Source organism: Hyperolius riggenbachi, chromosome 1 (genome assembly GCF_040937935.1).
Source record: "Hyperolius riggenbachi isolate aHypRig1 chromosome 1, aHypRig1.pri, whole genome shotgun sequence".
Taxonomy (NCBI): Eukaryota; Metazoa; Chordata; class Amphibia; order Anura; family Hyperoliidae; genus Hyperolius; species Hyperolius riggenbachi.
In genome coordinates, this window is record NC_090646.1 from 129,043,536 (window position 1) to 129,057,238 (window position 13,703).

Here is a 13,703-nt window from a genome sequence, read left to right on the forward strand (position 1 = left end):
AGCAATATAAAACACAATGCCAGATCATACACTGGAGTAGTAGTCCCAATAATACAAGTTTACATTATTCTGTGGGTAGAGTGCACAAGTATGATACACAAGGAGGGAGAGACCTGCCAAAGGCTTACAATCTCCATACAATCACATAGCAGTACAGTCCCTAACAAACTACTGCTTATCACCTATGTTAAACAGGATGCTGAGCAGGACATGCTCCCTTGATGGTTTCCTCAGCTGCTATTATACGTGGCAGGGAGAGGTGGCAGAGCTTCCCAGACAGGCTGCAATGACTAAAGGCTCATACACACATCAGACTATAGTCTTTGGAAAATGAAAGATCACAGACCAATCTTACCACCCTTCATGTAGTATGAGAGCCATACTCTACACAGTCTTTTCTATGGAGCTGAACTCCACATCAGAAAAAAATCTTTGCAAGATGCTGCACACACAGATGCTGTACAGACACAAAAGATCAGTATCTGCAAAAGATCTTTTCCTGCCAAAGATCCGGTCCTGCAAATTGCAATGATAGTCTATGAGATATGAAGATCATCATACACACATGATTTAACTGATATTCATCTGCAGATCAGACAATCATCCGCAGATCTGAAAATCCATCCTGGTGGATCTGATCTGCAGATGAATGTCAGTTAAATCATGTGTGTATGATGATCTGCAGATCTCATAGACTATCATTGCAATTTGCAGGAATGGATTTTTGGCAGGAACAGATCTTTTGCAGCTACAGATCTTTTGTGTCTGTACAGCATTTGTGTGTGCAGCATCTTGCAAAGATTTCTGTCTGATGGGGAGTTCAGCTCCATAGAAAAGACTGTGTAGAGTATGGCTCTCATACTACATGAAGGGTGGTAAGATTGGTCTGTGATCTTTCATTTTCCAAAGACTATAGTCTGATGTGTGCGGCTAATCAAAGGCTATGCATATACATAGGTTAGGATTTAGTTAGTGTTAGGCCCCTCCCATGGAGAATCGACTTCTTCGCAGTGGGAGGGACGAGTACTTAATAGGTTGCATGCAAGCTGTTACAGGAAACGAACATTCTCCTCCAGTGGTAGACAGGTCATGTGTATGCTCCTCTAGTGGTAGACAGGTCATGTGTATGCTCGGTGTATTATATCCCACAAGTGGGGCTTGCACTCTTTTGCAGGTAGGCACTTGCCTGTTTTTAAGTAGCGCTGTTCATTTCCTTGCTATGTACTAATTTATTTCGTTTTTGGTCAGCTGCTCCCACTTAACAGCCATGCTTTTGGTGTATATGCAGAGCTTCTGTTTGGGTTCAAGGTGCGTTTGTAGTTTCTGGGGGGGCTCAGCGCATCTCTGATTGGAGGCCATTCGGAGGCGGCCTGGTGTTGCGCTGATCCACCTTTTGCGCAATTTTCAATTTTTTTTGATTAGCCGCACCCAGGCTATGCATATACATAGGTTAGGATTTAGTTAGTGTTAGGCCCCTCCCATGGAGGATCGACTTCTTCGCAGTGGGAGGGACGAGTACTTAATAGGTTGCATGCAAGCTGTTACAGGAAACTAACATCCTCCTCCAGTGGTAGACAGGTCATGTGTATGCTCGGTGTATTATATCCCACAAGTGGGGCTTGCACTCTTTTGCAGGTAGGCACTTGCCTGTTTTTAAGTAGCGCTGTTCATTTCCTTGCTATGTACTAATTTATTTCGTTTTTGGTCAGCTGCTCCCACTTAACAGCCATGCTTTTGGTGTATATGCAGAGCTTCTGTTTGGGTTCAAGGTGCGTTTGTAGTTTCTGGGGGGCTCAGCGCACCTCTGATTGGAGGCCAGGTGTTGCGCTGATCCTTTCAAGCTTTAGCAAGTTCCAGGCTAATTTCCACATCTGTAGGCCAAAAGCTGCCAATACACACCTGAAGACTGTCCAATTGCACCACCTCTATGCAGTATGAGAGTTTACCTAAACTATCTGTTCATAGTATTCAAAATCTGTTACCCTCATACTACATGGTGGTAGTAAAAGTGGTTAGTCAGAATTGAAGGTGTGTGCCAGATTTTAGAGTACATGAAAATCCAATGAAATGGCATGGAGTTCAATATGAAAACCAATCTAGCTGATTTCATTGCCACTTATTCTTTCTGAATCGCTGCCACTGACCAAATATGAAAATCCTACTTGTTCCAGGTTTAGGACTAAACTACTGAGTCAATCAGACCATCTTGACAGTTTTTTAGCTGGCAATAAATATGGTATCCCCAACAATCATCTCCACTCTGGTTTAATCCTAAACATCATGGCTAAAAAATGATCTATTCGGGGACCCTGCAATACTCTGAGAATCGCATCGGTACAGCTGTATTCTTTTCTCAGAAACCGCCATGACATTCCCAAACCACATCTGAACTTCTTACCCCATAAACCTGCATTTGATTTCCATTTCCTAGAAGTTCTGTTAATAATTGCCTTGTATGTATGTATTAGGAACTTTATAGAAAAATCTCCTATTATCCTAAAACCTATAATCCAACCATTTCCTACATTAACCTGACAAGAAGATTTATCACAATGTTCTCTGCCTACATTTGTGAGTAGAAGTACATCTGTTCCTGCATGGAATCACTTCTCTGTGAGTGAGGGGAACACACAAAGTGCTGCTAGAACACAACACATGTGCACTGAAGTCTGTAATTCCACTAAAATTATACAAAGCTTAGTAAAAGCAATTTATCAGCTATTGACATTTATAACCTGAGCTACAATTTGCTTGACTGACAAGGAACAAATCTGCTGCAGAGGTGGGTTTGAAGAATATTATCTGCATACAGAGGCTGGATCTGCCTATACAGCCCAGCCTCTGTTGCTATCCCAAACCCCCCTAAGGTCCCCCTGCACTCTGCAATCCCTCATAAATCACAGCCACGCTGCTGACAAACAGCTTGTCAGAGCTGGCTGTGTTTATCTCTATAGTGTCAGTCTGCTGCTCTCCCCGCCTCCTGCAGAACTCCAGTCCCCGCCTGCATCCCTTCCCTCCCTGCTGATTGGAGGGAAGGGACGGGGGCAGGGACCGGAGCTATGCAGGAGGCGAGGGAGCAGCTGAGACTAACACTACAGATGTAAACACAGCCTCACAGTATGGCTGTGATTTATGAGGGATTGCAGAGTGCAGGGGGACCTTAGTGGGGTTTGGGATAGCAACAGAGGCTGGGCTGTATAGGCAGATCCAGCCTCTGTATGCAGATAACATTCTTTAAACACACCTCGGGTTCTCTTTAAGTGTGACATGCAGCCAAAATGTCCAACCAGAGGCCCTATGCACGTTAGTCGAACTCCAGGGAAATCTTTTAAATGGGTAGCTCATCTTCAATTATGAATTTTAAATGTTCTATATAATAGTTTTTAGCAGAAGAACTCCCTACACATGCAACTCCATAATTTAAAAAGAGACTTAGGCCTCTTTTCCACGGACAGTTGATAGGCAGTGAAATGCCTCTCAAACTCTCACAACTGCTCACTGCTGCCTGGTAACTGCTTGCTGAGCACACAGTTCAACTGTCCGAGGAAAAGAGGCCTTAAAGGACCTCTGTGGCGAAAATCTTAAAATGTAAAATACATGTAAATATACAAATAAGAAGTACGTTTCTTGCAGAGTAAAAGGAGCCATAAATGTCTTTTCTCCTATGTTGCTGTCACTTACAGTAACTAGTAGAAATCTGACATTACCGACAGATTTTACACTAGCCCATCTTTTCTTAGGGTTCTCAGGGTTTTCTTTATTTTTAAAAGCACTTAGTGAATGGCAATTGTTCCATCCAACTGCCAAAAAAGTGTACAATGAGCAAGCAGGCTGAGTCTCAGTCTCTTCTCCGCTTGTAACTGTGAAAGTCCTGGAAAAACTAGATAATAGACTGACATCTGGCCTCGTCCTTCTCTGTCTTGTCTGCTAGACAGCACTGGGTTCACGGCACCACTGTTAGAAATCATCTTTTTGCTTCGGCACCAGCAACTTCTTAGAGTTGCACCTCACAGACTGTGAGATAACTTGACTCTCAACACAGCAAGCATTATAGGAGATAGACCGTTCTCAGGCGTCTTCAAGTTCCAAGTTGTTTATTCAGTAAAAAGATATACAGATACTCATCTCTACATGTCGTTACATCTTAGCGAAGCAAGTATTCTTGAAGTCCCTTTGCGTTACAAGCTCTTGACTAACCTTCCTCCTGAATGTTAGTCAGGTTATCTTCTTTCTATACTAAGTTGCATCTAAACTAAGTATATACAGCATACAAGATAAAAGAACGAGCAGGGTCGGACTGGGCCACAGTAGTACAGTTTTTTCCCTCGGTGGGCCCCGCCTCCAGGTCTCTGGTGCCCCCCCCTCCTTGTCTGACAGAGCTCCAATTGCTGCCTGCAGCACAAAAATTCTCTTCTCAGTGCTGTAATCACTCATGCTGAGAGCAGTGGAGTAGCTAAGGAGCTGTAGGCCTCGATGCAAATTTTACAATGGGGCCCCCCCCAAGCACTCTATACATAACAATTGATACGATGCACCAAAACCTGCCAATGGCAACTACAGTGTCAGAGGTGCAAGAAAGGGATGGGAAATAGCTTGTTAATGATTACCACTGTTCAAAGTATCTATAGAAGTGATTATTATGAGCACAGGACCAATAGAGAGGTAATACTGTAGTTGAGGGAGGGCCCTTCGGGGCCCCTTTGGCCCAAGGGCCCCAATGCGGTCGCAACCTCTGCGGTCGCAACCTCTGCAAAGTAGGACATTACTTTTTTTTAAAGGAGGAGACTCTATGCAAAGTTTTGCTGGGCAACAGTGTCTCTGAATTACAATGCTGCTAAGATCATGTACATTTGGCCCAGTCCATAATACATCATGACCACGCCCACCTTCCGGTGCATGGTCACGCCCCTTTTTCACTGCAATCATGGGATGTGTGGGCCCCAGGTTGAAATATCTTTGGTGGGCCCCCAGTGTCCCAGTCCGACCCTGCCAACGAGACATAAATAAATATATATGAGTAAAGGGTTCTAGCCAGTAGATAGAAAGCAAGAGTGCCCTCCGTTGGCAACTCATGACCTTTAATACTGACCAGGAAAGAGTTAACTGTGTCATCATCTGAACCATCTATGATTGGTTCAGATCGCTTGTGATGTCCTGATACACACCTACTCACTTAATATTTGATGAGCCCCTTTGCTCCAGTTGCAGGAATGTTATGTTTTATAAATATGGCCTATGTTGATTGTTCCCATAGTCCATTTGTCTGGGGCAGTGTAGGCCTAAGACCTTGGACTAGGAACATCTTCTCAGTATCTGCTTGTATCATCTGCTTCAAACAGACACTGAGATGCTTCTGCCTGCATCACGAAAAACTCTATTTAAAAGGTATATTCTGCGAACAAGCCTTTTACCTAAAACTCAGTCCAAATAACTGAGGCCTACTTAAATTATAACAGCCAGCATCTTTGTATAAATCTTTTTCAGGGAGTGTCTTTATAAAGAATAAAGGCCTTGCTGAGAATCCCCTATGGAGAGATGGACTAGCCCAAGATCTGTCAGTAATGTCAGATTTCTAATGCTTACTGTAAGTGACAGCAACATAGGAGAAAAGTAATTTATGGCTCATTTTACTCTGTAAGAAATTAACTTCTTATTTGTTTGTGTTTTAAATTTTAAGATTTGTGCGACAGTTCCTCTTTAAAGAAAAATGAACCACAATAGACTCTGTATAGAAATCTCTACATGAGATCACAAATTGCAAAAGGAAAGTCCCACAAGCATTGGATAACCTGCAGCTTGCAAACGAGTACATTCTATTGTAGATTTGTGAACAAAAAGCCTCCCACACACAGACCACTCTCTCCTAACAGGCAGACATGTCCTACGTCTGAGCACTCTAGACAGTCAATGTCTCCACCAGTTATGCCTCAACACCCTCTATCAGTATACAAACTAGGTAAGCAAGCTTTTAAAGACAAAACATTAAAAGTCAGCTTGCTCAGACACTGTGTGCAACTAAACTGGCATTTCTGTTGTACATATGAACATCAGTATCAATGTCTGTTAAGCCCCAATGCGTTGCTCTAGCAGCTGTGTATGGTGCCGATGCCCAGGCCAGTTTCTGACTGGACATGATCTGACATCTGCAACAGACAGTCAGAAAGTTGACATGACCATGCTAAAAATTGGTATTCGCTGTAAAGCTTCTCTCCAGGCAGATATACAGCTTGGTAGTCACACTGCTAAAATGTTAACCTCCTCCAACACAGGGGACTATAATTCAGGTCAGGCGTTTTTGTGGCTACACTTGTTATGCGTGAGAAGATTATGATGGCCACACTTGTTTATGACTGTTGATGGGCCCCAAGATTGTGAAGAGCAATAAAGAGAGCCAAGGGAAGGGCTGTGAACATGGGGGAGGGGGGGGGGCATTAAAGTTGTGCTGGGAGGCCCCATGAATTGTATTTACACCACTAGGTGGGTGTCAGGAAGTGTGGTCAGGGCCTGTGATCCTAACTTGGTACTACGGTATACAAGTGACAACAGCAGCTAATCTTTAAACTTCTACAAAAGCAGCTGCAACCGTGTGCCTACACTGATCTAGGAATATTTATAAAAACATGCGCATGCAGTAAGGCTTTCACTTCCTGTTTCTTCAAGCTGTTTCTTAATGTGTGTGACGTCTTGCAGCTGTAGGATGTAGGCAATATACATTTGAACAAAAAGGTACACAAAACTGCACCTGCTGTACTTACTTTTGTTGCCCATGTGACCCCAGCCTGTAATGTAACAGTACGTGTCTGGAACCACCAGCTGGCCCTCGGATGGCAAGCACACGGGCCTTACGTAGCTTGTCTCCTCAATGTCTTCATTTAGCTCCACTATACTGATGTCATAGTCCACCACAGCTCTGTTGTAACGCGGATGAAGGATGATCGTTTTGACGTGGCGTGTCTGCGTGTAATCAGATGGATGGTCCAGGTTGTTTATACCGAAAACAACTTTCCACACACCAGCATGTTCCCGCCTAAAGAAAGATGATGATGTAATTCTTCTGATTATAATTCACATATGCTAATTTAAAGGATAACTTCCCCACAGTTTTAGGTCAATAAAATCAATGGCATAGATACAAACATGCTCAAAAGAAACCTGTAGCAAAAATGAACAATTGTATACATGGTCCTTATCCTAAATACTGTAGATCTTGCATAGAATGCCAGAGTCTTATTTTGTATTTAAAGATTAAAATCTACCTTTAAGTTTTGACCATCTCATGTAGAGGTAGTTTTTCTTTAACCACTTCAGCCTTCAGTCCTTTTTCATCTTATGCATCAGAGCAATTTTCACCTCCCATTCATTCGCCAATAACTTTATCACTAATGATCACAATGAATTTATCTTATTTTCCGCCACCAATTAGGCTTTCTTTGGGTGGTACATTTTGCTAAGAATTATTTTTTTCTAAATGCATTTTAACAGGAATATTAAGAAAAAATGGAAACAAATATTATTATTTCTCAGTTTTCGGTCATTATAGCTTTAAAATCTCAGGGTCTCAGGGCGGCCACGAACTTTAAGCCCCCCCTTCAACAAGCAGCCCCCAGCTCCCAACTGGCGGAGGAACTCAACGAGTTCTACTGCAGATTTGACCTCCAACCCAAGCAGCCCGTGGTCCCAGCATCCCAGCCAGCCCTGGATCCCTCGGCACCCACGATGAAAGATGCTCGGGGCCCCTCAGTGGTCAGTGGCATCCCCGCTCTGACCGCAGTGCAAGAGGAGGACGTGCTACATCACCTTCGCAGACTCAATCCCAGGAAAGCCTCAGGCCCGGATGGGGTGTCCTCACTCTGTCTGAGAACCTGTGCAATACAACTAGCTCCCATCCTCACCTCTCTCTACAACAGATCCCTATCAGAAGGGTAGGTCCCCTTCTGCCTCAAAAGGTCATCAATCATACCAGTCCCCAAAAAAACAGGGAACACTGAGCTCAACAACTTCAGACCTGTAGCCCTGACCCCCATCATCATGAAAGTATTCGAGAGGCTGGTGCTGGCCCACCTGAAGCACTCCACCAGCTCCCTCCTTGAACCACACCAGTTTGCCTACAGGGAAAACCGATCAGTAGACGATGCCATCAATGTCACCCTGGAATACATCTCGGAACACCTTGACAGACCAGGGGCCTACGTTAGGGTCCTATTCCTGGACTTCAGCTCAGCTTTCAACACCATCTGTCCGGACATTTTGATCGACAACCTTGCACATCTTGGGGCAGACTCCCTCCTCTGCAGGTGGGTAAAGGAATTTCTCTCCAACAGAACACAACGGGTCGAGCTTGGCAGTCACATCTCCAGCGGGAGAACCACCAACGTTGGTGCACAGCAGGGATGCGTGCTGTCTCCACTCTTGTTCTCTCTGTATACCAACAACTAGACCTCGGCCTCCGACTCTGTCAAAGTCATCAAATTTGCAGACGATACCACGCTTATCTGCCTCATCCACAGAAACGGGGAGGATGCTTATCGAAATGAAGTTACGAAGATCTGTAATTGGTGCAAGGACAACAATCTCGTTCTCAATACTGCAAAGACCGTGGAAGTGATCATGGACTTCCGGAAACTCCACCCTGCCCCCCTACCTGTGTTCATCAATTGGTCCGAGGTCTCCAGAGTTCAAAGCGTACGGTTCCTAGGCACAATCTTAACAAGCGACCTCAAATGGGGACAGAACACTACCAGAACTCAGAAGAAAGCACAGCAGCGGTTATTCTTCCTACGCCAATTGAAGAAATTCGGCATGTCACGGGAACTGCTTACCAGCTTTTACACCGCGACCATCGAATCCATCCTCTGCTGCTCCATCATCGTCCATCATCGTCTGGTATGCAGGAGCAACCGCCAAAGACAAATACAAACTCCACCGAGTGATAAATGTAGCAGAAAAGATTATCGGCGCCCACCTGCCCTCGCTAGATCTCCTCTACTCCACGAGGATGAAGACAAGGGCCTCCAAGATCTTATTCAACCCCTCCCACCCGGGCAGACGCTACTTCGAGACCCTTCCACTGGGACGCCGTTTCAGATCCATCCCCTCCAAAACCACTAGGCGCATAAACACCTTTCTTCCCCCAAGCAGTTCTCCTGTTGAACTCACTGAACTCAGGGACGCTCTGGCCCTCAGAGCAACCCTCTATCACAGCTGTAAACTCTGATAAGAAACATGGACTGTCACTCCTGTAAACTATGACCCTCTAAGACTCTAATCGTTGCTCTATACATTTGCTGTTTGTTGTTATAGGTTCCTGAACTGCCATTTGCCATGTGAACCACAAGCAATTCCGGGCACACCTAGCGGTGTGCTTGGTGATAATAAAGATGATTCTGATTCTGATTTTGATTCTGAAAATAATACATGCTATCATAATTAAAACCCACATATTTTATTTGTCCCGGTTATTACACCATTTAAATTATGTCCCTATCACAATGTATGGCGCTAATATTTTATTTGGAAATAAAGATGTATTTTTTTCAGTTTGCGTCCATCACTATTTACAAGCTTATAATTTAAAAAAATATTAGTAATATACCCTCTTGACATGCAAACTAAAAAAAAGTTCAGACCCTTAGGTAACTATTTATAAACCTTTTTATGTCAGCACCACAGAATATGTTGGTGCTCTATAAATGAATAATTATAATATGCACATACAGTGGTGTGAAAAACTATTTGCCCCCTTCCTGATTTCTTATTCTTTTGCATGTTTGTCACACTTAAATGTTTCTGCTCATCAAAAACCGTTAACCATTAGTTAAAGATAACATAACTGAACACAAAATGCAGTTTTAAATGATGTTTTTTATTATTTAGTGAGAAAAAAAACTCAAAACCTACATGGCCCTGTGTGAAAAAGAAATTGCCCCCTGAACCTAATAACTGGTTGGGCCACCTTTAGCAGCAATAACTGCAATCAAGCGTTTGCGATAACTTGCAACAAGTCTTTTACAGCGCTCTGGAGGAATTTTGGTCCACTCATCTTTGCAGAATTGTTGTAATTCAGCTTTATTTGAGGGTTTTCTAGCATGAACTGCCTTTTTAAGGTCATGCCACAACATCTCAATAGGATTCAGATCAGGGCTTTGACTAGGCCACTCCAAAGTCTTCATTTTGTTTTTCTTCAGCCATTCAGAGGTGGATTTGCTGGTGTCTTTTGGGTCATTGTCCTGCTGCAGCACCCAAGATCGCTTCAGCTTGAGTTGACGAACAGATGGCCGGACATTCTCCTTCAGGATTTTTTGGTAGACAGTAGAATTCATGGTTCCATCTATCACAGCAAGCCTTCCAGGTCCTGAAGCAGCAAAACAACCCCAGACCATCACACTACCACCACCATATTTTACTGTTGGTATGATGTTCTTTTGCTGAAATGCTGTGTTACTTCTACGACAGATTTAACAGGACACGCACCTTCCAAAAAGTTCAACTTTTGTCTCGGCGGTCCACAAGGTATTTTCCCACAAGTCTTGGCAATCATTGAGATTTTTTTTAGCAAAATTGAGACGAGCCTTAATGTTCTTTTTGCTTAAAAGTGGTTTGCGCCTTGGATATCTGCCATGCAGGCCGTTTTTGCCCAGTCTCTTTCTTATGGTGGAGTAGTGAACACTGACCTTAATTGAGGCAAGTGAGGCCTGCAGTTCTTTAGATGTTGTCCTGGGGTCTTTTGCGGCCTCTCGGATGAGTTTTCTCTGCGGTCTTGGGGTAATTTTGGTCGGCCAGCCACTCCTGGGAAGGTTCATCACTGTTCCATGTTTTTGCCATTTGTGGATAATGGCTCTCACTGTGGTTCGCTGGAGTCCCAAAGCTTTAGAAATGGCTTTATAACCTTTACCAGACTGATAGATCTCAATTACAGTACTTTTGTTCTCATTTGTTCCTGAATTTCTTTGGATCTTGGCATGATGTCTAGCTTTTGAGGTGCTTTTGGTCTACTTCTCTATGTCAGATTGCTCATATTTAAGTGATTTCTTGATTGAAACAGGTGTGGCAGTAATCAGGCCTGGGGGTGACTACAGAAATTGAACTCAGGTGTGATAAACCACAGTTAGGTTATTTTTTAACAAGGGGGGCAATCACTTTTTCACACAGGGCCATGTAGGTTTTGAGGTTTTTTTCCTCAATAAATAATAAAAACCATCATTTAAAACTGCATTTTGTGTTCAATTATGTTATCTTTGACTAATAGTTAACGGTTTTTGATGAGCAGAAACATTTAAGTGTGACAAACATGCAAAAGAATAAGAAATCAGGAAGGGGGCAAATAGTTTTTCACACCACTGTAGGTCTCCATGCAGAAGCAAGAAATTTGGACGCCCATACTAATATTGTCCATAAAGGGTGGATAAAATAGCATCATCTATTTCTTGCTGCAGTTTGCACAGCGGGTGGCCCCAGCACCCGCAATTTTATTGGAAGCCTCCAGCCCCCCAATTTCCCCTGTAGAGGATATCTGTATGGGTGCCTATGGCAGCTCCCAATATTTTGCACTTATAGGGCCGGGCGGGTTGGTTACAGATTGGGGGTTAAAGTTAGGTATTGGCGGGGGGTTGGTTAGGGTTAGGCATCGGAGGATGCAGGATTAAAGGATACCCGAAGTGACATGTGACATGATGAGATAGACATGTGTATGTACAGTGCCTAGCACACAAATAACTATGCTGTGTTCCTTTTTTTCTTTCTCTGCCTGAAAGAGTTAAATATCAGGTATGTAAGTGGCTGACTCAGCCCTGACTCAGACAGGAAGTGACTACAGTGTGACCATCACTGATAAGAAATTCCCCTTTTTACCTCTTTATTGCTCTCAGAAGCCATTTTCTGGTAGGAAAGTGTTTTATAGTTGGAATTTCTTTTCAGTCCATGTCACAGGTCACTTCGGGTATCCTTTAAGGTTAGGCATTGGTAGGGAGTTGGTTAGGGTTAGGCATCAGATGATGGGGGTTAAGGTTAGGCATCAGTGTGAGTTAGGCATTGGAGGAGAGGGGGGGTACGGCATTGGAGGAGGATGGGTTCTGTGTGAGCGTAGGCTTAGGTTTAGTTGTAGTAAAATATCTGATATTGTACATCAGAATAAGCACTGCAAAATAGTAGAATATCTGTAAATTTACCGATATTGTACTGGCAGGTATTTACGGTGCCCAAATTTCCGGGCACCCTTTTTCATCCTAAGTGGATGTCTCTCAAAAATCTAGCAGCAGTAATAGAAAAGGTAAGATCAGTCTCTGGATGGAGCGTGTGGTTATCTCAAACACAAATGATTTACCATAGTTTTTGTAACGTGTCCCCTTGGAATGGTATTCTACCTATATTCATGCCACTTGCATAATACATCGAACTTTTCTTTAAAGAATTATAATCCCACTGCTTAGAGCCAATCTACGTTGTGCACATTCCAGGCACAGCACTAGCATTGAGGAATCAGCGTGGTATCGTGCTCCACCGCCTGCTGCTCATGCACCATACTGTGTGCTTTAACAGCTATAAGAAGGCATAAAATAGCTCCATAAATACAGACACATAAAAACAGAAACCGGTTAATGTTCCACCGTAAAGCTACATCCCCCGCATCAGTCTCACTTAAACTGATTGATGAGTAGAAGTTTACAACAAACTAAATTTTCCTAACGTTCCTTCCTTTTCCTTGCCGAGCCTATTCCAAGGCCATCGCTGGTAATATTTCTCCATATTGGGGCACTCTAGGGAGCGCAGGTTATTACAGGAGTGGAGGAGGGAGGGGAAGTTGCAGTCATGCTCCAGTTCCCAGGGGGTGAGGATCCTGCAGTCATTAGCAGCATGTCTTGGAATTACTATCATATGAATATCATTACTCTTTTACAGATTGTTTTCCTGTTTGGATTATTGCCCTCGCAGAGCAGTAATAACAGCTAATAACTCTGCCTGCAGTTCATTCACTGGGTTACTGTGTGTTGCATAAGGCCTGAAATGTTATCTCTCAGCACATGACAAGTTATGTTCCTGCTGCTTAATGTAGCCTGTAATTGTGTTCTCTGACAATTGCCTTAATGTAGACCTCAAGATGAAAGAACAGAGATAATTACTAATGGAAGAATAAAAAGGCCAGATGAAGACGACGGTTATCATTCAAATGGAGATCCACAAACTATTCTGTTCCTACATTTCAATGTAATACTTTTTGTTTTGTTTGTTTCTTGTACAACCATTTTCAAGAGCAGAGATTTGGTGAAATTATAAAACAATGCTGCTAATTTGGTCTGTCTAAAATGGTCATGTGCAGCCTTGTCTAAAGGCCACCATACATCATCAAATGTGACCTAAGGGCCCTTTTCCACCAAAAATCATGGTAGCAGTGCTGAGATGCGATCACAGTTTTCTTGTGCTTTTTTCCCCCCGCGATTAAGCAGTGCTTGCGATTGGCTGCTACCGCAGTCAATTGCAAGTGCACCAAACATGCAGCATGCAGCTCTTTCCCGCATCACCATCAAGAGTACCGGTGGAAAAGGAGAACCGCGGTTAACATGTTAATCGTAGTGTCCTTGCGATCGGCAAAACACGAGCACTCCAATTATTGAATCGGATCGCAGTCGGTGGAAAAGGGCCCTAAGATCAGTTAAATATGTGAATGAGTGGCTGGATAGTGTACTGGTTAAGGGCACCGCCTTTGACAT

The 13,703-nt window shown here is 43.4% G+C and overlaps 1 protein-coding gene across 2 annotated transcripts in view; it reads right to left on the reverse strand.

Moving 5' to 3' along the window:
• Positions 1-13,703, reverse strand: part of CORIN (corin, serine peptidase) — a 279,818-nt gene that overhangs the window by 17,140 nt on the left and 248,975 nt on the right. For both annotated transcript variants that reach the window (XM_068278537.1, XM_068278536.1), the window contains exon 20: positions 6,756-7,027. In XM_068278537.1, the coding sequence (XP_068134638.1) occupies positions 6,756-7,027 (272 nt within the window). The remainder of the gene's footprint in view (positions 1-6,755; positions 7,028-13,703) is intronic.